We start from the raw sequence: 21,964 nt of genomic DNA on the forward strand, positions 1-21,964 counted from the left end.
CATTCTCTTCGATCACATAGAATGCACCCTCCTCACATTTGCAATATTTGTGGCTCTTGATTCTGTTCAAATCTGTGTATTAGCTCCATCAGAGATGAAGCCCATTCCGAACAGCTCTTAAGAGAGTCAACGTTTGCTTGGGTGTAGCCAATCACGAAACTATTTTCAAGGCCATTTTGGGACTGCGATGCAACATGCTCTTGGGTGAAATTTTGAATTTTATGCCGACCCATGCTCTTGCCAAAATTTTTTTTGACATCATGATGCCACACTGGCATAATAACGAGATGCAATCTATTTATTCTGAACACCGTAGAGCTCGACACACGAAACTCTACACTACATTATGCATCTCTACACTGCTTCGCGCAGTGTAGTCTCTAGCTTGACCACCTATCATCACGCAGACTTTTGCCGCAGCTTTGTCACCTGTCATCACTAGGCAGTGCACCCATGCAGACCATTAAAATTCAAGGTTGGCTTGGAGAGACCACTGCACTGGTTCTTGGCATAACAATGAGATGCAATCTATCATTCTGAACATCGACATAGCACAACCTGACCACCTGTGATCATGTAGCCTTTTGTCATAGCTTTGCTACTTGCCATTGGGTAGCATGCCCATGCAGATCATAGGTTAGCTTGGAGAGACCTGTACCATGCTGGTTTTTGGCATAATAATGAGATGTAATCTATCATTCTTAACATTGCCCAGAATTCAAGGTTATCATGGAGCGACCACCACGTTGGTTCTTGGAGTTATAGCTCTGCTATCTATTTTAATGTATTACAGAAGGAGGTATATGACGACCATCGTGCTAGCAAACACAAGGAGATCTATGATAGCCACTGCGCTGGTTCTTGGAGTTATATATTTGTGTACCAAGAAAAATGTATTTCTGTGTGCAACTAAAGAGAATGCAATTGATGATATGGACCTTGGGGGGTCCCCTTTATGGGCAAGGGCCATATTGATATGCCATATCTATCCAGTGGCATCTTGTATATTGTATAATGCATGTCGATATGGCCCTTGCCCCTAGAGGGGACTGCTCAAGGGCCATATTGTCAATTGCATTTTAGTTTAATTGTATTTTTTTAGATGTATCTCCATGTAACCACAACGGTGGGTTGTTGGATCTATTTTAGCGCTATTTTGGTCCTAAACCAAGGAAATTATAGTCCTACTTTACTGGTATTTTAGTTCTTGTTGTAGTAAATATAAATGAGGGCAAAAGTATTCCGAGCCATTGTTTCATCTTCTATCCCTTTTTAACATTTGCACTCTTCTTGCAACTTCTATGCCCTCTCGTAATGGACCCTGTACAGTTCTAGTCCTCCTCACACAATCTTTGCTCCCCCTCTGCAGCACGGTGCAATGGAGTCTCATTCAACACAACAATAAATGGGAGCCAACTAAGGCACTACTACATCAACACACAAGCCATCCCTAACAATAATGAAGATTTGGGAGCCCTAGGTCTTCCATAGTTAGTCTTAGATTATATCACGAGCACTCACTCGCATATGTATGCATCTTGCTGCCCACATGGCAACCTCATTCCATCCCCCTACAAATGCATTTACTTGCAACATAATGCAAGTATCAAGCCTCTTAGCTCTTAATTGGAGGCTTATAAGTGGGACATTGACCATACTTTAACAACTCTATATAGCACACTGTGGTCCGATACCCACTTGGTCAAAGAACCGTTCCATCAGCTCCTTCGTACAAGCTCTCAAATCCAGTCAGGGATGTGTTCATCATCTAGTCATGTATAGTACTTCTCTAAATAATTCACAAACAACGAGAGCCACCAATCTGGAACACCAATACTCTCTCTCCTCCAAGTCATGAATCTCTAGAGTCTTTAGAATAACCAGGCATAACCAGGAACCCACAAGTCCATCTAGTGGTCCTCTTAGAAGATAGGGGAACTGCTGTCGAGTACCAAAGATCCTCGCTCTTTCAACTCGTCCATTGGCACCATCTACGTCTTCGTCCTCAGTTTCCACAATGAGGTCCCTGTGGCTCATCCAAGTTGATCTCAACTAGTAAGAATCCCTCCAACCAACCTTGCAACAATATTGTCACCCATTGTTTCTCCATGGGCACGATCATCTTTCCTTGATCTCCCAAATCGTGTTGGCCATATCTTCACCATAAAGGCAAGGCTGACACCACTTGCAAAGTGTCTTTGGAGGGACTTCCATGATCATAATCATAGTAGATAGGGATACTAAAGGTCACCATGTAGGGTTACACCTGGATGTTGTGGGTGCCTCTAGGAGGAACTTGACTTGTTTTCAAAGCCACTAACCGGATGAGTAGATCCAATGGTGTGTATATCGTCTTTGCATTCGTGCAGACTTCAATAGCTTGTATTGGACGCAGTGTTTGCCTTTTCTTTCTCAAGTATTGAGAGATTGAAGGGTGAAAACCTTCTTGGCAAACGAAATGGTAAGTCTTGTTACCAAGGATATCAATGCTTGTTGCTGCTTGAATTCTGTCCAAGGTCATTGATGACCACTTCGAGGAGCGTGAGTTACTGATGTGGAGAGGTGTTACGTAGATTTCTTTGAGACCCAATTGCAAGATGCTAGGAGTAGAAGAGGGTGAGCATATTGAAGCCTTTATTATGGAGACGAGAGCACCAAAATCAAGAGAGTCTGTTGTTACCAATGGGTTAGTTAAATAAAAAATCATTTGGAGCTTGTGTATAGAGATTACTAGAGAGTGATCCAAGATTTCTTAAATTGCATTTTGTGATGGCTTTCTATGTGGAGCAACCACACAAATCTCTTGCTCTACTTGGTTGTGGATAGTGCCAGAGGGATGATGAGTTGAAACTGGCCCACCACTAGCCTACTGTAACTCCAAATGGTTATGCTCCCTCAACTGAAACTGGCTCAACCAATCATTCAGATCAGCACGGGCACACAAGGACATCACCTCCCATCCAAACATGACTCGAAAACCCTCAGCATTTCATGTCACCAGCTTGGAGGACATGTAGACTAGGCAACTAGCCAAGTGTCACGTCCTTGTGCACTATTTCCAAATGGCAATATACCACTCATTTGTCTTTGTCGTTTTCCATGCATTTCTAACTCTAACCCACTTGCCCTTAGGCAAATGTCCACACAAACTTTGATTGCCAATTGTATGCACATTGGAGATGTCATCAACATCCTGTCCCCTTGTATCCCTCATCAAGAGCCTCAAAAAACAGTCCCTTTATTCCTCTTCAAATGTGTAACGTAAAACTTAGCTTTGTTTCACACACGTATACATTCCTGTATATTAAAACACTTCATGTCCTCTCTAGAGACATTTGAGAGCCGATTCATCCGTGGTCACATGTGTCACATTCAAACTGGAATATAACATCTCCCACCACCTCTCTCTCTCTCTCTCTCTCTCTATATATATATATATATATATATATATGTATGTATGTATGTATGTATGTATGTTTCCCTACATCTCTCTCTCTCTCTCTCTCTCTCTCTTGCAGTGCCACATGCATGCACATGATTAGACAAAAATTTCATTTAAGAAAGAGGAGATGAGAGATTCTTATAGGGTGACAAGTGGAAGAAACATTTACTTTCAATATACAACTGACTGTTTGAAGAAGGAACCTATGCATGTAGATGCACAAAGTCATCTCCATGTCTTGAAATCCAATGAGCCAAAGCCTTGCATGCTCAGCTGATTTCTACTTCAAATTTGGGCAGCATGCACAGCCAAAGAAAGTATACACACAAATGCAATACCTTTCAGTCTAAAATCCTTACAACTCGGCAATGAACTAAACCTTCAGCAACTTATAATGGAAGGGCAGCCATGCGGTTGTCTTTAAAGAAGAATTGAGTCTTGAAGATGGAATCCTTGCAAATAATAGGATATCAAATTTACAAGTACATGAAGATGGGTCTACTAGTGATCAAATTTGTAGTGTTTGTCAAGTGCTACTGATACATCCCATGTGCAACACATTCCTTTTGGCAACATTGCCAAGTCACATGCACCAAGCTCTATATATTCACAAGATCCCTCTAGGTAGACCTTCACCTTCCCTTTCACCAAATAACATGTCTCTAAAGCATCATATTTCCAAGGGAATTTACTTAGAGGACAGCCCCATCTGGAAATAGCAGTGCAGATTTAGAAAAAAAAATAAACCACGACAAAGAATGAACATTGAACTTAACACTTCTTTTTTAACCCTGGTTGTATTCTCACTGTGTGGAAAATGGAAAATACTATTTAGGTCCAACAACTCATAAAAATATAAAAGGAGAGGTCAAAGCATACAATCCCAACAATTATGTTTGTTTATCAAACATATTAAAGGTAAGTTATGCATTGGTCATTCACATGCACAGGTACTTGATAGGTCTCGAATATCATATTGAAAAAGAATAATTGAAGAAAATCTAAACAGAAGTCAATGTGATCATAGATGTCTTTCTAAAAAAGAAAAGTATTTATAAAACAAAAGAACATCTTTTCCTGCATTGACAAATGACAATCCATGCCTTAATATTAGTCAAATAATTGTGAGAACATGTTCAAAAATAATGTTAATTCAACCTGAAGAAGAATACATGATTAGAGTGATGGTATCTTAATCTGAAGAGCAATACATAAGGAACGAGCTGTTTCTGCATTGACATACTAAATCAATGCCTTGAGACTTATCATACAGATTTTAAAGCAAAAGATTTGAGAAATACAATGCTAATTGAAAAAAAGAACACCCCCCCCCTCCCAAAAAAGAAAAAACCACCCTTCTTCTGAAAAGTAGAATGAACAAAAGACACCCTATCCACCTACAGGATGCCTTTGAACCTTGACCTTGTTCCTCTATATAATCGTTTTGATAGCCATCTGAACCCAACTGAAAAGGAACCCTCCCTCACCCCATGCACTTCCCCCCCCCTCCCCCTAATTTTTCCTTTTTAAAGACCATCTCTCGTAGAAAAATTGACTTAATTTTAGATTTCCTATTTTCTTGCATAAGGATTCCTCTGAATATTGAGCTGATTCCTTTATGTAAATCTTCTCAATAGCCATCCAAAAACTATAGAGCATTACGAGTGCCCTGATTATACAAGAATATTGTGAAAGTTACAGGGAAAAGATCGAGGACAGCCTAGTAAATGAACAAGTAGTTATTTACAACCTTTGCATAGTTTTGTATTGTTTGGACTCTAAGACAAGAAGCTGACAAGAAGATGGTTTCCTGCAGCTTGTTTTGAGAGGGCTAAAGCTGATCCAAAATGGCTATCACAGCTCAAACCTCCTACTACAAATATCCTTAATTTGTTACAAGGATGCACAAAATGACAAGTTTCCTTAGCATCCAACCTTGTAGTAATGTTGCTCCTTTGTGTTGGAGTTGAATGTTCCCACCTGTGAGCCCCCATATGAGGAGGACAAGAGGGAATTAGACTATGAGGGGGAGGGTGTGTGGGGGTCTGTGTGAACTACCAGTTACGCAGCAAAGTACCAACCCTATGGGAGGCCCTATATAGAGGCCTGCCCAAGGGGGGTTGGCCCAGCCAAAAAGGCTTGTAGGCCAGCCAACCAGCTGCAACATGGCTGCCATGTGGGCAAGAATCAAAGAGAGAGACGTAGGCGCTTGTACGGTGAGCCACATGGCAGCAGGTGTGGGTAGAAAAGCAACCTTGAGTAGGCCTTATATGTGGCACAACATGAATGGAGTGACCAGCAGCCTGGTCGGCCAAGTATACAGCTAGTAGGGCTGCTACCATGCCTAGAAGAGAGCATGATAGAAGGGGGTTGGATCCTCCAATAAAGGGAGGGCTTTATGCCCCGAAATAAAGGCATTGAAAGGGAAAGGAAAGACCCTTATATAAGGCACTGGTTGGGTTGGTAGCGGCAGCCAACCAGTAGGTTTTTCACAGACCAGGTCGGCCAGATTAGGCATGGCTGGTCGATTTTTTGCAGCAACCCTTGGGGGCTATAAAAGGAGGACCTCCAAGACCTCATTCCACATCTTTTGGAGAAGCCATTCAACAAGCATATTGGAGCCACCATCACTCACAAGGTAGATGTTTGGCCTTGAATTAATTGTTTTTAAAAACAAGAAGCGCAACTTCTAGATTGGTGATGCACTATCAATTGATCTTGCTTTTGTGACACTCTTCAGCAAACATTTTGCTACTACTTTTAAGACTTCTGCAACAAAAGATTTAGTGATCTTGCTTCTGTGACACTCTTGAGAAAATTAATGGACATGGCATTTCATTAGTTTGACATGATGTTACCTAAAAGAGGAAATGGGAGTGGGCGCTAACATTAAGCTGATAATGGATTCATTGAAGATAGCACATCACATGAAAATCATATGATTTTAGATTATTCTTCAGCATGCATATTGTCTGTAACATACCCACTAACGAAACTACCCCAAGAATACCCAAGGAAAGCGAAAAGGATTCAATCTTTGCATAGAAGCTTCATATTTATAAGGACATCCTTTTAAACTGCATAGATCCATCAATCCCCCCACCACGGAGCAACTGCCTTGGGGCCTACATTCAAAAGGACCAAGAGGACCTGTGTGCTACAAACAAAGCTTGAAAGGGGATGCCTGACACACAAGGTAGCAAGGTTGAGAAGATCATTCTATATAGAAAGTCTACAGACGCTCGAGGTGGAGCATGCGGACTCAAGTTTAGAGATAGCTGGTAGGTAGGAGAAGCACCTTGTGGTAAGATCAGAGGACCACACCATTGGTGGGACTTTGGATCTATCTCTTTTGTATTGTGTCCATAGCTTTGGATGAAAATATATTATTTTTGTGGTTTCCATATCTGGCTGGTTCATTGTCTATTGATGAGTCTAAACATCTGTGTGATGCACATTAAGTTAAGAAGTTTGTGATTCCTCACCCCACACCACACTATGTGAGCTCTTGGGTTGTTCTGCCCATCTTCCGCTATGCGTACGCTCTATTGGTGCATTTCTAAAACTATGATCATAGTCACCTGCCTAATCTGAATCACTAAAATCATGAAACTACACCCCATGTGGGATTATCTATATCTACAAATGTAAACTCAATGCCAACAAGTGGCCTTAAGGATGTGCATATATATGTTCACCTATGACACACAATATGTCAAGATGTCTATTACATATGTTAATGAGTCACCAATAGCCTAGCTTATGAAGTGGCATCCAAAGATTCATTGCTATCATACATTGACAACTTAAGCTTAGAGACCTATCTAGAATGACATTGGATAGAATGGCATCATCATACATGCTCCATCTTGTTGGAGACTTATGTGATTTTTCTTCATGAAGCTCTACCCATTGAATGGTGTTAAACATTTCTTCATTGTGTCAGGATATTAATTGGTATGTGTGCATTTATAATCATGTTGTAGAAACCTATGAAAATTTTTATGGCGACAATATGCTGGGAATAGCAAAGGAGGGTTACAAAGATAAGTGCAAGGATATAATTATAAAGTGGCCAAAAGAAAGGAAGACTATGCCAAGCATGTCATTGATGGGGTGAAATTTAAAACTACAGATTGCCAAAGGTACTAAGGCATCAAAGGCATGAGTGCAAGATCAATGATAGATCCATTAGGACTAATACCATTAGGAACTAGTCGAGACTTTTTGAGTATAGCTTACTTCACATTTTGGAGTTCAATCACCTTTAAGACATGCTCTAAAAGCTCGTCTACACGTCATAGAGAATGAACCTGTCATCATTGAGAGGCTTCAATCAAATTAAGACATGGATCCAATGATGGAGATAAAATTTAAAAAATAGCAAGGAAAGGTCACAACTCATGTGTGAGGTAACAGTTGTGTAGAGCATGAGACTGGTGCTTTTTACTATGTGTGCAAACTCCTTCGGGATAAAAAATTATGGCAATTTCAAGATTTGTATAACTTTGATCTGATGGGTGCTTTGCTAGGGCGTAGTTGGGGTGTCAGTTTCAATCCCCAGGAATCACCCATGTTGAAATGGAAATGCCATGTTGATTATGCTAGTACAAGAAATGCAAGGATTGACATGTGTCAATTGAGGATTGTGCTGATTAGAGTGTGCCAAAGCAATATTGCCACATGTCAACTATGAAGCCTGAGATATGCCACATTTCACTCTACTACTATGGATGATATGCCACATGGAAAATTAAGATCTAGCTATTTACCATGTGTATATTCTCTAAGTGGAGTTTTGTTGATGTAGCTATGCTGGGTGTTATTTGCAACTTGCTAACTGTAAATAGGTTGGTTGCTTGGTTGTGCATGTGCTTGCTATGCAATGTCTGCTAGGACTGGTCTCATCTATGATGGTTTGCCTTTTCACATAGGTTGTTTAGGCTATAGGTCCATCTTTGTAGGCATATCCATCCTCTTGCTTGTTGACTATGCATTTGCTAGTCTACTGCTACTATCGTGTCTTGCATTATGGTTTTTTGGTCCCACAATAGAGGAAGCAATTGAGTTAGGGCTTTTGTGGTAGATGCGTGTGGCTATTGTAGAGGGCTCCATCTACTATGTCTAAAGTTGCATCAAGTTGTGCCTTCAAGATCAAGGCCAATGATTGGTGTAAAAGAATGTCTTGAGATGGTGCATGAGAGAGTGCTTGAGCTCCAAGATGATTAACATCTAAGCCTTAAAAAAAGGTGCTTCCAAGCTCTGAAATTACAACAACATGCACAAAGGAAACCTCCACATGAGGTCTCCTATAGCTAAAATAAACTGAGACTCTTTGCAAGAACTATCCACATGAGGTCTCCTATAGTTGAAACAAGTTGAAATTCTCTCCAAGAACTATCCAACCGGATATCAAACCAATGGAAATTTGGGAACAAAAGATGCTAAATGCTTCAAAATGAGATATCTTGAGCTAGGCAGCTCAAATCAAGGTGCGATGAAAAGCAAAAGTGTAGCTCTCTCCCTAGATTATAAGTTGTGCAAACCTACAACTTAGGTAGATGCAAACATAAGAGATCATAGGCTTTGATATCATGTTGAGAAAGTGGGGGATAGAGGAATGCACATAATAGGTAACTATACACTACTTACTATGACCTGATGAAGAATATATACATCTATTTTATTTGCATAAGGTCCCACCCCGATCATCTTTTCTTTATACACCAAAGCGATGTCATCCATATGACCATAATGCACTGTACTTTTTGTACTATAAAAGAGCATCATTAAAACAATGAAGATGCATCTATTTTATAGCATATATTGCCACAAATAATTACTTAATTACGTCAAGAGGTAAGAAACTTACATGCACCATACATCCAGATGATAACTCTCGCTTGCGCTCGTTTATTGTCTCTCCATCACGTTCGGCTTTACGTAGAGCCAGTTGTACCAAATCAAGTGACATGTGAGTAGGGAGAAGAGCCAGATCTCGTGGATATGGTTCTGATCGCCTGTACATTACTTTGAATCTCGTCCTTGCATTTATTCTTTCTGCTTTGGCCACTTCATATCTCTCAATCCACTTCTATATCTCAGGGCTATTGAGGATACAAAACTTATTGAATTTCTCTATTTGCTCTTCGCTCATCTTTCTTTCAATCCCTTTTCCTTGGGAAACCTCGCCAACGATGCGATCATCATCCTTGTTGTGCCAAGCTTGCAGCATATCAGGATCCGTGGATGCAAGAAACTCTGTGATATATACTAATGACTCTTGCACAAGCCATCCCTCTGCCATGCTTGCTTCCGGTCTTGCTCTTTGTCTTACAAACCCCTTTAAAGTTTTCATAAACCGCTCGAGAAAAAACATCCATCGACTATGAACGGTACCTGCTATAGCCAGCTCATCAACTATGTGCACAAGCAAGTGGACTTGAGTTGTCATAATGCTTGAGGGAAAGTGCTTCTCAAGCAAGCATACGGCTTCGATGTATTCCACCCTAGCCTTCTTGATGCTCGATATAGAGATCTCTTTTTGAGATATCGACCTAATTCACGTGTCCATGCATATGTAAGATATTTGAGATATCCACCTATTTCACATGTCCATGAAGAAAATACATAATGTGATTTGATAGTAAGCATACCTCACAATACCACAGATCTTGAATATAGCATTTCTAACATCTTCTTGTAAGAACCCTTTTATTGTAATTGGGAGGATGAACTATCAAAGTAACAATGACGTCATGTCAACAATATAACATAATAATAATTACGCTAACGCATCACGATTATCGGTACACTAATTCTACTTAGAATACCTGTAAGACCTTGTGCCAATCATGGGACTTGAGGCCACTAAGCTTATTGTCCTTTGAAAATGCTCCTTTCAAGCAACGCATGTACCCTGTCGGTGTTTGAAAAGAGGCAATGTCTGCCTTGACCATTGTCTCCTCCCTCGTAGAGAGGATCCACGTTGCTTTCAGGAGGACAACTTTTCCCGAAGCATGCACTTGGGGCCACAAACGAGACATCCTATTCATAGCACACAAGTCTTCTCGCACTCCTCTCGAGTCCTTGGAACCAACCAAGTGTGCCCAAATAGTAGCCCCCACATTCTTGAAGATATGCATGGGATCCAAGAGATGATTGATTGTAACTGACCCCAATAAGGAAGCTCGTGAAAGATCGATAGCCTCTTCATACCAGGAGGTTCCTCTCCATTCGCCTTCCAAGCTTGAATCCAGTCACTTGCCTTCAAATATGATGGTGGTGGATCAAGCTAACCTCCACGTGCGAGATGGTCGAGTGGAAGGTATCGAGCATGACCTTCATAAACATTTTTCCTCATATGTTTGGAGTAGCGTGCAAGCGATTTCAGAGCCAGTCCACAAATAGGACAAGCATGGTACCCACTTGTAACAAGTCCTGCACGCGCACATGAATGTGTTAGTACAAGACATGCGTGCAAAAGAGAGTAAAAAAAGCATAATCCCTCATTGTACATGTAAAGACACAACCACGTACCTACGCACTCTCCATATCCTGGGTAGTCATGCATGGTCCACATCAAGATACCCCTGACCAAAATATCATTGGTATGTCTAGGAGCTCTGGAAATATCAAAGACCTGCACTCCTCTCCATAATATGTGTAACTCCTCTATCAAAGGTGCCATGTACACGTTCATGTTTTTTGCCTTGTACTTTCTTGGCACAAGTAGTGCAAGCATGAGGTGTCCCTTTTTTATTGTTAGCCATGGTGGGATATTGTAATTCACCATGACTATGGGCCATGTCGACCAAGATGTCCAGCGTAACCCGAAAGGATTCATGCCGTCCATGGCTAGCCCAAGATGTAAGTTGTGTGGCTCCCTCGCAAAGTCCGGCCACTGATTATCTATGTGCTTCCAAGCTACACAATCTACGGGAATCCTCAATGTGTGATCAGTGGACCGATGAGATGCATGCCATGTCATCAACTCTGCTATGGATTTGCATCGGAACATGTGTTGTATTCTTGCAATGATGGAAAAGTGTCTCAAGACCTTTACCGGTATCCGCTCACCTTGCAAGTCATCTCTATATTGTTGCGTTTCTTAACCTTTGATAGTAAATGCTATGTGGTTGTAGTTTTTGGATTATATATATCAAGGTATTGTATCAAGGCCGTAGTTTTTGGATTATATATATCGAGGCATTGGATTATATCTCTCAAGGCATTGTATCAAGGCTATAGTTTTTGGGCTATATCTATCAAAGCATCGTATTCATTAAAAATGTTATGTTTATGGATCAAATAATTTCATGGTGGGTTATGAGTGTACTAGGTATCTAAGGAGTGTTTTATAGTCTAGTGAGTCCTAAACATGCCACATGTCATATTGGGAGTTATCCCATATACTGTAAGAAAACAATACAACGTCTGTGCTCAACAGATAACAGGATCTCGTACACAAGAGACAAAACAGATAGTATGGAGAATCAAAATTTTGATTACTGTAAAACTGATACAATAGATGGCGCTACCTCCCAGCTGTGCACTCCTGTGAAAGAAGCTTCGATGGTGAGCTAGAAACAGTAGAAGACGAAGGCTGGATGCTAACGAATCAAGGTTGCTATAGCCAGAGATGAAATGGGCTTCACGGGCTTGCTCTTATATAGCCACCACAAGTAGTCAGTTAGAGCCAATTGGGTGACCGACCTAGTTTGCCAAAAACAATCGACTGGGGGTCGACGGTCCCATAATAGGCCACCGACCACATAATAGAATTGGTGCACAAAATAGAGCAACTAACCTATAGTCTCCGTTCGGCCCAGAGCCATCCTAGATCATCTGAGGCTCCAAACGGGCCCCGCAACCCAAGAGTGGGTTGCCCCGAGAAATGCTCTGTCTACCCTTAGTGCGGTCAATCACGAGATGCCTTCCCGCACTTGCATGTAGCCTAGTTGCAGTGTGCCAACTCTATCTAAAGCCATCCAGCCATCAGGCCACACATGGCCCCCATCTGGTGTCCAAACCAGGACCTACCAAATAACTGAGCTAATCAAATGCCTTCTCCTCATATGGGGGGCTTACAAGTAGAGTCAGATGGTTCCCACATAGTTACATGAGAGTGGAGCATTGATATCTAACACCCCCCCAAATGTCCACCCGCAAGTGAACTTACTTTTTTGGCCCAATGCGAAGTCGATGAAGATGCCTCTCCAGCAAGTCTCTTCCAAGAGCCTTCGTGAAGATGTCCGTAGCATTCTCTGTAGTCCAACAATACACCAAGTCGACCTCTCCATCCATGATGAGCTCGCGTACAAAGTGATATTGAATCTCAATGTGTTTTGTGTGAGCGTGGAACATAGGATTCTTTGCAATCACCATGCAACTCTGATTGTCACATGATAACTTCGTAGGCTTGTTCTGCACTACACCCATGTCCCCTAAAATCCTCATCAACCACATTGCCTCGCAAGAAGCAAAGCATGCTGATTTGTACTTAGCCTTGGTAGAAGAAAGAGTAACTATAGGTTGCTTCTTGCTGACCCATGACACAGCTCCAGATCTAAGTGAGAAACAGTAACTTGTCAGTGATCTCCTCCTGTCCACGTCTCTTGCCCAATCTGAGTCATAAAATCTGGTCAAGATGTTGCCCTTGGTATAGGTGATGCCATAATCAAGTGTGCCTTTGATGTATTTTAGCACTCGCATCCCTGCCCTCCAATGGTTCTCCCGGGGCTTATTGGAAAACCTACTTAGTACACCATTCGCAAAGCTGATGTCCGGCCGCATGTTGCACAAGTAAATCAAGCTGCCACAAGCCTTCTGTACTTCACTTTGTCCAAGGTCTATCATTTGAAACTCTCTTCCTAGCAAATGCTTTGTCTGGGAGATCTTCTCTTCATGGTTCCTTGTTATGACAAGGTCGTCCACATAAAGGACCACGATCATACACTTGCCTCCTTCTCTGAAGATACACAAATTTGCATCATATGGGCTCCTCCTGAACCGGTTTTGTAGAAAGTAGGCATCAATTCACTGGTACCATGCTCGTGGGGCCCGTTTCAGCCTGTAAAGTGCCTTCTTCAGTTTAGAGACTTTACCTTTTGAACCGGGGATCTCAAAACTTGGTGGTTGTTCCATGTATACCTCCTCCTTGAGATCTCTATTCAGAAAGGCGGATTTTACATCCATCTAAAACACGGGCCAACTTCCCTAGGTAGCTAAATCCAAAACACTACGAATTGTGGTTAGTCAAGTTGTGGGAGCAAAAGTATTTTGATAATCAAAACCATGTACTTGTGTGAATCCTTTTGCCATGAGCCGAGCCTTGTACTTATCCAACGTGTCGTCGGACTTGTACTTGGTCTTGTACACCCACTTGGTGCCGATTACCTTGCGTTTTGGTGGTCGATCCACAAGCTGGTCCCAAGTGCTTTTCTTCATTATGGAGCCATACTCTGACTGCATACCCTCCATCCACCTATCATCACCCTGTGCCTCTTCAAGACACTTGGGTTCTTCAGCACGGATCACCTCTGTCATCGAAGCGTAGTTGACTAAGTGTTCCTGTGCCCTTCTTTGCTCCTCTAATCTCTTGGACCAACGGTGTTCAAATGGTTCCTCCTCAATGGCTAGAGGTTCTCTGCCATCCAAAAGCTACTTTACCCACTTTGGGAATGGCCGTTGCCATTGTGGTTCTGCAAGCTCTTCTTCCTCTTCTTTATCTTGAATCCTCCCAAGCACGGTTGGGGGAGTTCAGTCTGCTATTGGTGGTTGTACTGGATGGATATCCTGGTCCTGGTTGTCTGGGAAGGAAGCATCCTCCTCCAATTGATGCGGCTATTCTGAGAAGACCACATCACGACTCACTATTATCTTCTTGGTAATAGGGTTATAGAGACGGTAACCCTTCGCCTCTTCACTGTAGCGCAAGAAAATACATTTCCAGCTCTTTGGTTCCCATTTGGTCCTGTTAGCATCAGGGACATGCACAAAACAATCACATCCAAAAACTCTGAAACGTGTAGCTGAAGGTTTCTTACCAGAAAAGGCCTGCACTAGAGTCATCCCATTCACAGCCTTCGTGTAGCTATGGTTCAGAATGTAAACTACCGTGTTACATGCTTCCAAAAAGTCTTTGGCAAATCTTTCCCTTTCATCATACTCCTGCCCATTTCGTAGATGACGCGTATCTTGTGTTCTGCTACTCCATTTTGCTATGATGTATGTGGCGGGGGTTTCTGCCTCTTGATTCCGTGACTTTTGCCGTAACTTTCAAATTCACTTGATGTGAACTCTCCACCTCTATGTGATCTCGACTTCTTCACCTTCCTCCCCAATTCTTTCTCGACCAATACATGCCATTCCTTGAACTTACTAAAAGCCTCGTCTTTAGTCTTCAGGAAGTATATCCATATCCATCTACTATAGTCTTCGATTAGCATCATGAAGTAGTAGGAACCACCCAAAGCTTCCGTCTCTATCTTTTCGTAGAGGTCCGTGTGAACGAGCTCTAGAGGAGCCTTTGCCCTGCTGGCCTCTTTAGGAAAGGGATGCCGATCCTGCTTGCCCATCATGCAAGCTTCACATACATCGAGCAAATCTACAATTTTTGGTAGGTCTGCAATCATTCCACTTTTATGCATCTCCTTTAAAGAACTAAGGTTTAGATGACCAAACCTCTCATGTCACAGCTTAGTGTTCTCCACATCGACTCAAGCACTGAAAGCTGAGAGTTCATAGATGTTGAACATTGCGCCGTGTACCTTTACTAATGACCTTCCCTTGAAGATCCAAAATTTGTGCACCATTCTTATCGAAGTGAACTTTGAGTACCTGATCCATGATCACAGAAATAGACAACAACTTCCGCTTGATATCTGGCACATAAAGAACATCGGACAACTGTTTTACAACTCCATCTGACTTGAGAGCAATCGTACCTTTTCCTTTTGTTGAACATTTTGCATCATTGCCAACTACTACTAGGATGTCATTCCCTACCAGTTGTAGAGAGGTATACCAATCCTTCCAACTGGTCATGTGGCGCAATGCACCGTCAATAATCCATGGTTCATCTGCATGTACATTAACTGCCTCCGTGCAAATCTCCTCAATTGCTACGAATAGCTCTACTGGTACTACGTGTGTGCTGTTGCTGGACTCTTTCTTTACTCCATTCTTCTCATCTACAATCTTCTTTCAGCACTCATTCTGCTTGTGCCTTGCCTTGTTGCAATAGAAGCACTTGATCTTCTTCTTTCTCTTTTTATCATCAAAAGAAGATGGGTTACCAAAGTCCTTACCCTTACCTTTGTTTGATACAGCGTAGAAAGCCAAATCTTCTTCAGTCCTTATCTTTTGACGCATCTCCTCCTCCACAAGCATCGTGCTGAAATCCTCAAATTTGAAATTATATGCCATTCATCTTGTCTTGTAATAATAATAATAGAATAAAACCACCTTACTGCTGGTAGTTATGCTCCTAGTGTGCAACCAACCACCGTGCTAGTGACCAACCACCGCGCTAGTGGTAGGTAAGTTAATATCCTCATAATAATAGAAGCAAACCACCACATTGGTGTTATCCTAAAATAGATACATTGCCCAATAAGTTCTAGAGAAAGTTAATAATTCAATAGATTACACACAAATTACATAGATTACATCTCAAAGACTCCTTTCATTCAGATTACATCTCAATGACTCCTTTCCTTTAGGGGGTTGTTTCCACATTGCTTTGAGTAGGTTGCCTCTTTGAGCTCCCTGATTGTAGGCTCAGCCCTCCTTGCTCCTTTCTCGAAGTGGGCTAGTTCCTCCCTGAAGGAGCCTAGCCCCTCCCTTCATGTTGCTTCCTCTTTCCTTAATTTGAGTTTCCTAATTGTAGCCTCAGCCCTTCTTGCTCCTTTCCTGAAGAGGGTTGGTTCCTCCCTTCAAGCTCCTTTTCCTCACAGTTAGGCTCAGGTTTAGCCTTCAAGGAGCATTTTGTTTCCAAATGGCAAATTGAGCTACAGCATCTACTTTCTCATCGTGTGGATAGCTGCAGCAAGCAAGCACATTTGATTTGTCCATGACATGGGCAATGGCAAATGGCATTCTCTACATAGCGATCTTACATGCACAAACACCCAAAAGAAAAAAACATGCATAGGGTGATAGCACACAGGCTATCGAACCATGCAATCATCTATGATGGGGATATGGCAGACCATGCATTTTGGACCTTGCTCTACATGGGAGGATAGGCATCCGATTTAACTATTGCAGCCATCAATACCACAAGCTTGCTCTATACAAGATGAACTTGCTTCTTGATTCCTTGCTCCCTCATCCTACGGCTACGGATGTTCTCCTCCACTCTTTGCTCACTCCGTGCAACAACTTCATCTGAATCCCTCAATATCTCTTGAAGCTACTTAAATTGCTCAAAAACATCAATATGGGCTGTTTCCAAAACTTCCACTCTAGTTTGGAAGTCTCTCACAATGACAGACTACTTTTTGAAACCGTTAGAAGCCATTGCAAGCTCGTGCACAACCCTATCGTAATCTTGTTGTGGGGTCTTGTAACTTACTCTTTGAACTTCCAAGAGTGTTTTTATTAAAAACAACTCACTGTGGCTGCTACAACGTGCTCCACCGTGACTGCTCTCTGAATCCTTCCTAGCTTGGAGAGATGCCTCATTGTCTTCTCCACCCTAGCTGCTCTTTGCCCCATCCTTCCTGGCCTTGAAGCTCTCTCGCACATCCTGCATCACCGCTCTAGTTTCTACATTCTCCCTTTTCATTTCCTCCATCATTTGGTCTTTTTCAATGTTCAATGTGTTTTGCATGTTGCAAAGCCATTTGTAAAGACCGTTCTTTTTGGCTCTTTGATCTTCAAGCTCCTTTCGCATCATTGCTAGCTCCTTGTCCACTATGTCCCCATCACTTCTAACTTCTTCAAGCCTATCTCCGAGCTCCTTGATGTGATTCTCTGCTTTTTCTCTCTAGTCTATGTCTTTCCATGTCGACCATTTTTACAGCAGCCTCAGCTTGCACTCGTGCCTACAAGGCCCTCGCTTCTGCCTCCTCTACCTTGGCTTCTGTACCCTCCTCTACCTTGGCTTCTGTACCCTCCTCTACCTTGGCTTCTGTACCCTCAATTTTCACTGCCTTTGCTACATTGGTGGCTTTCTTTTGTAGAAAAGTCATCTTCTGAGACATCTTCTTATTGTATTGCTCAAAAATCCCTTTGAGGGTAGATGTCATCAGGTGCATTGCAACTCCAGTGGACTGAGATGATAAATTGGATTTGCCATCGATGCAATGCTTCAGGTCGGCTATCATGAATGCTCTTGGAGATCGTCCTTGAGAAAGATGCATCACATCCTTTCAGTTGCTCTACTGCTACATGAACCTACCAAAACTTCATGGTTCCTCTCGTATCAAGAAAGAAGGGCATTGTTTTCTTCAGCAACTAGAAAGTTGGACTCCACCATCTTTCCTAATCTGAGCCTTAGTAATATACATCTAGAATATTTTATCTCTTCCACTGCTTCTCGAAGAAGTGTGCTTACAAATTGCCTCCAGGAAGGTGATCTTCTAACCTTAACAAACTATTTGTCCCCCTTTCACATTTACCTCCTATACCAACATGGTGAAGTTGCTGATAGCATCCAAATTAGGCTTTTGAAGAGCAAGTGAGGAGCTCCCAGATGTCATGATTTCAAGATCAAGGGAGGAGAGTCTCTCACACCGTGCTGCAGAGGGGGAGGAAAGATTGTGTGAGGAGGACTCGAACCGTACAGGGTCCATTATGAGAGGGGATAGAAGTTACAAGAAGAATGCAAATGTTAAAGAGGGATAGAAGATGAAATAATGGCTCGGAATACTTTTGCACTCATTTATATTTACTACAACAAGAACTAAAATACCAGTAAAGTAGGACTATAATTTCCTTGGTTTAGGACCAAAATAGCACTAAAATAGCTCCAATAACCCACCGTTGTGGTTACATGGAGATACATCTAGAAAAATACAATTAAATTAAAATGCAATTGATGATATGGCCCTTGAGCTATCCCCTCTAGGGGTAAGGGCCATATCGACATGCATTATACAATATCGAGGATGCCACTTGATAGATATGGCATATCAATATGGCCCTTGCCCCTAAAGAGGACCCCTCAAGGTCCATATCATCAATTGCATTTTCTTTAGTTGCACAAGGAAATACATTTTCCTTGGTACACAAATATATAACTCCAAGAACTAGCGCGGTGGCTGTCATAGATCTCCTTGTGTTTGCTAACGTGATGGTCGTCATATACCTCCTTCTGTAATATATTAAAATAGATAACAGAGCTATAACTCGAAGAACTAATGCGATGGTCGCTCTAAGATAATCTTGAATTCTGGGCAATGTTAAGAATGATAGATTACATCTCATTATTATGCCAAGAACCAGCGTGTTATAGGTCTCTCCAAGCTAATCTATAATCTGCATGGGCATGCTACCCAGTGGTAAGTGGCAAAGCTATGACAAAAGGCTACATGATCATAGGTGGTCAGCTGTGCTATGGCAATGTTCAGAATGATAGATTGCATCTCATTGTTATGCCAAGAACCAGTGCGGTGGTCTCTCCAAGCCAACCTTGAATTTTAATGGTCTGCATGGGTGCACTGCCCAGTGATGACAGGTGACAAAACTATGGTAAAAGGCTGCGTGATGATAGGTGGTCAAGCTAGAGACTACACTGCGCGAAGCAGTGTAGAGATGCATAATGTAACGCAGAGTTCTCATGTGTCGAGCTCTGCGGTGTTCAAAATAAATAGATTGCATCTCGTTATTATGCCAGTGTGGCATCATGACGTCGAAAAATTTTTTGGCAAGAGCACGGGTCCGCATAAAATTCAAAATTTCACCCAAGAGCGCGTCGCATCACAGTCCCAAAATGGCCCTAAAAATAGTTTCGTGATTGGCTACACCCAAGCAAACGTTGACTCTCTTAGGAGCTGTTCGGAATGGGCTTCATCTTTGATGGAGCTGATACACAGATTTGAACAGAAGCAATAGCCACAAATATTGCAAATGTGAGGAGGGTGCATTCTATGTGATCAAAGAGAATGCCTCCTGTGCAATGCTCCAGCACCAAATGAATAGAGTTGGGGTCTTCTAAGACTTGATGGATTTCATAATTTTATGCACGAGAGAGAGAGAGAGAGAGAGAGAGAGAGAGAGATGGTGATGTCATCAAGGTACATTGGTTTTGCAAACCGCAGGATTTTTTAATGCAATGCCAAGCTAGGCTCCGAGAGAGAAGAAGAGGGCAATGCATTCGGTGTAGAACTGGGGTGGCAAGAGGAGGTTTAAAGGGAGGAGTGCATGGGCATTTGTGATGGTTGGGGAGGGCGATTTGGCTTGGGGCAGCATCAAAAGAAAATGTGAAATGCGAGGAAGTCAAGAAAGATCTACGATTACAACATTTTGTTGGCTTTTGAAAGTTTGCTCGCTCACGTTGATCTATTTCGTCCATAAACAATCTCACAGTTATGACGAACAAGATATTGTGATGCTAAATTGCACGAGGATGCAATTTGCACTAGGGATCCATTTTCGTTTGTGAGCACTTCTATAGCAGAGCACGGGTTGCATACTAGCAGACCATTAAATGCTCACTCATACTTTTTGCCAAATGGGAGATATAATGCTTTGCCTCTGGATAGAATTGATGAGAATTGTGTCTTCGTACACATGAGGCCATAGCAACATTTGTAGGCCATTAAATGCCCTCACAGCCAAATGGGAAATATAATGCTTTGCCTCTCTATAGAATTGATGAGAATCTTCTCTTCTTACACATGAGGCCATAGCAACATTTGTATTGTGAATGTAAAGATAGGGTCACACATTGGTTTCCCCGGACGAACCTAAGCCCTTGGCCTGCATATTAATCGATTTTGATGAGGACTAAGGTGGTGGAAACATCCATTTGTACCTAGCGACAAAGACTAAGAGTACGTTTGTTTGAGAGCGCGCTTGTAGAATGAACACAGAACATCGAACGCACAGCATCGTCTATGTTGAAGAACTGCAGCTGAGAACATCGTCTATGTCGAAGAACTGCAGCTGAGAATATCGTGATATTCCATAATTGATGCCCCTTGATTTTGCCTGCAGCTTCATGTAACTTTCCGGACATCTTTCCTGTAAATAGATGGAGCCACATTTACAATATTGCTTAGGAAGCTACCATCCTCTGTCTATCTGAGAAGATGATGAATATTGCAGGGAGGATGGCCTCTCAGAATAATATTGTTTTCGGGCTGATTGCAATACTTGCTGCTGCTGCAGTGGGATTCAGCAATGGATATGGAGGAGTTGACAAGGAAGCAGAGAGAGCATGGGCGGCTGCATTCCCACACCTTCCCATCCCTGCGAGTGTCCTGATGGAAGAATCACCAATGACTTCTGCAGAAGCAGCGTTGTGGGCGAAGAAATTGTCCGAGAATCATGGCTCTCGGGGGGCTGATCTTTGCTCTCAAGGCAGGCTGCTATGTTCCAGTGAGCTCAGGCTTTCCTTTGACGTCCCCAAGACACTTGGGTTTGATGCATTCTACTTCTGTGATCCTCCCTACATGACTGCCAGATATGTAGAGCCTGGCCATTTCTTCCGTCTTCATCAGATGTTCCTGGGTGCTTCCATGCCTTTTCCCAACCTCAATCACCCCGTCCCTTCTCACCCTTACCTCCCTGACATGGTCGCCCAGTACCTCTCTCTGAAACCACCGGCTCTTCCCCGCCTCCTGGCCACCTTTGGCATCCCCAAATCATCCCCCATGGCCGCTGCTATGCTTGACACTATCAACCGATGTAACCAGCCGCCGTCCACCTCCGACAATTCTTCCATGGCCTGCGTCAGTTCCATCGAAGAGATGCTTCGATTTGTCAAGACCATCCTGGGTACCTCCATCGACTTCCTGGAATCAGATGCTAGCCCCAACCTCCTCACAAACGACACCATGGTCACTATCACTTCCTTGGCGGAGCGTTCCAAGCTACAGGACTCCAACGTCGTCTGTCACAAGCGGATGTTTCCCTCCATGGTGCGTGTATGCCACGAGCTTCAATTCACGAAGGTATACGAAGCGGTAATGCGACCCGAGCAGGCTCACCCAATTGATGCAGTGGCGATTTGTCACTTCGATACAAGCCATTGGGATCCAAATCATCCCTCCTTCTCTCTGCTCGGGATCTCACCTGGGCACGGGGAGGTGTGCCACTGGGTGCGGGCCGACGAGCACGTCTGGGTGCATGCATGAACACAAGCCCTTGCATCTGAGAAACCGCACCTCAACCAACTTACCGAATACGATTGCAGCCTGCAGCTGCAAGGTATCTACTCATGTACACTTGAATGGACCGTGAACCTACGCTTATAGATATCTAAGTATCCGTTCCACCTACGTGATCATAGCACGTCGTATTTAGATCAATGCGTCAATCTGGGTGTGTTTACAGAGTTACAGTCATTTA

The 21,964-nt window shown here is 42.6% G+C and overlaps 1 protein-coding gene across 1 annotated transcript; it reads left to right on the forward strand.

Annotated features, from left to right (window-relative positions):
- The first annotated feature begins 20,724 nt into the window (after positions 1-20,724).
- LOC147881391 (polygalacturonase non-catalytic subunit AroGP2-like) lies at positions 20,725-21,750 on the forward strand. The gene has a single exon (XM_087402383.1). The coding sequence runs from the start codon at positions 20,725-20,727 to the stop codon at positions 21,748-21,750; it is 1,026 nt and encodes a 341-aa protein (XP_087258509.1).
- The last annotated feature ends 214 nt before the right edge of the window (positions 21,751-21,964 follow it).

Source organism: Dipteris shenzhenensis, chromosome 31, assembly GCF_047967505.1.
Source record: "Dipteris shenzhenensis isolate YYH24624 ecotype China chromosome 31, Dip_SZ_1.0, whole genome shotgun sequence".
Taxonomy (NCBI): domain Eukaryota; kingdom Viridiplantae; phylum Streptophyta; class Polypodiopsida; order Gleicheniales; family Dipteridaceae; genus Dipteris; species Dipteris shenzhenensis.

Coding starts and splice junctions, on each gene's coding strand:
- LOC147881391 (XM_087402383.1), top strand. CDS start 20,725: ATGGCCTCTCAGAATAATATTGTTTTCGGGCTGATTGCAATACTTGCT.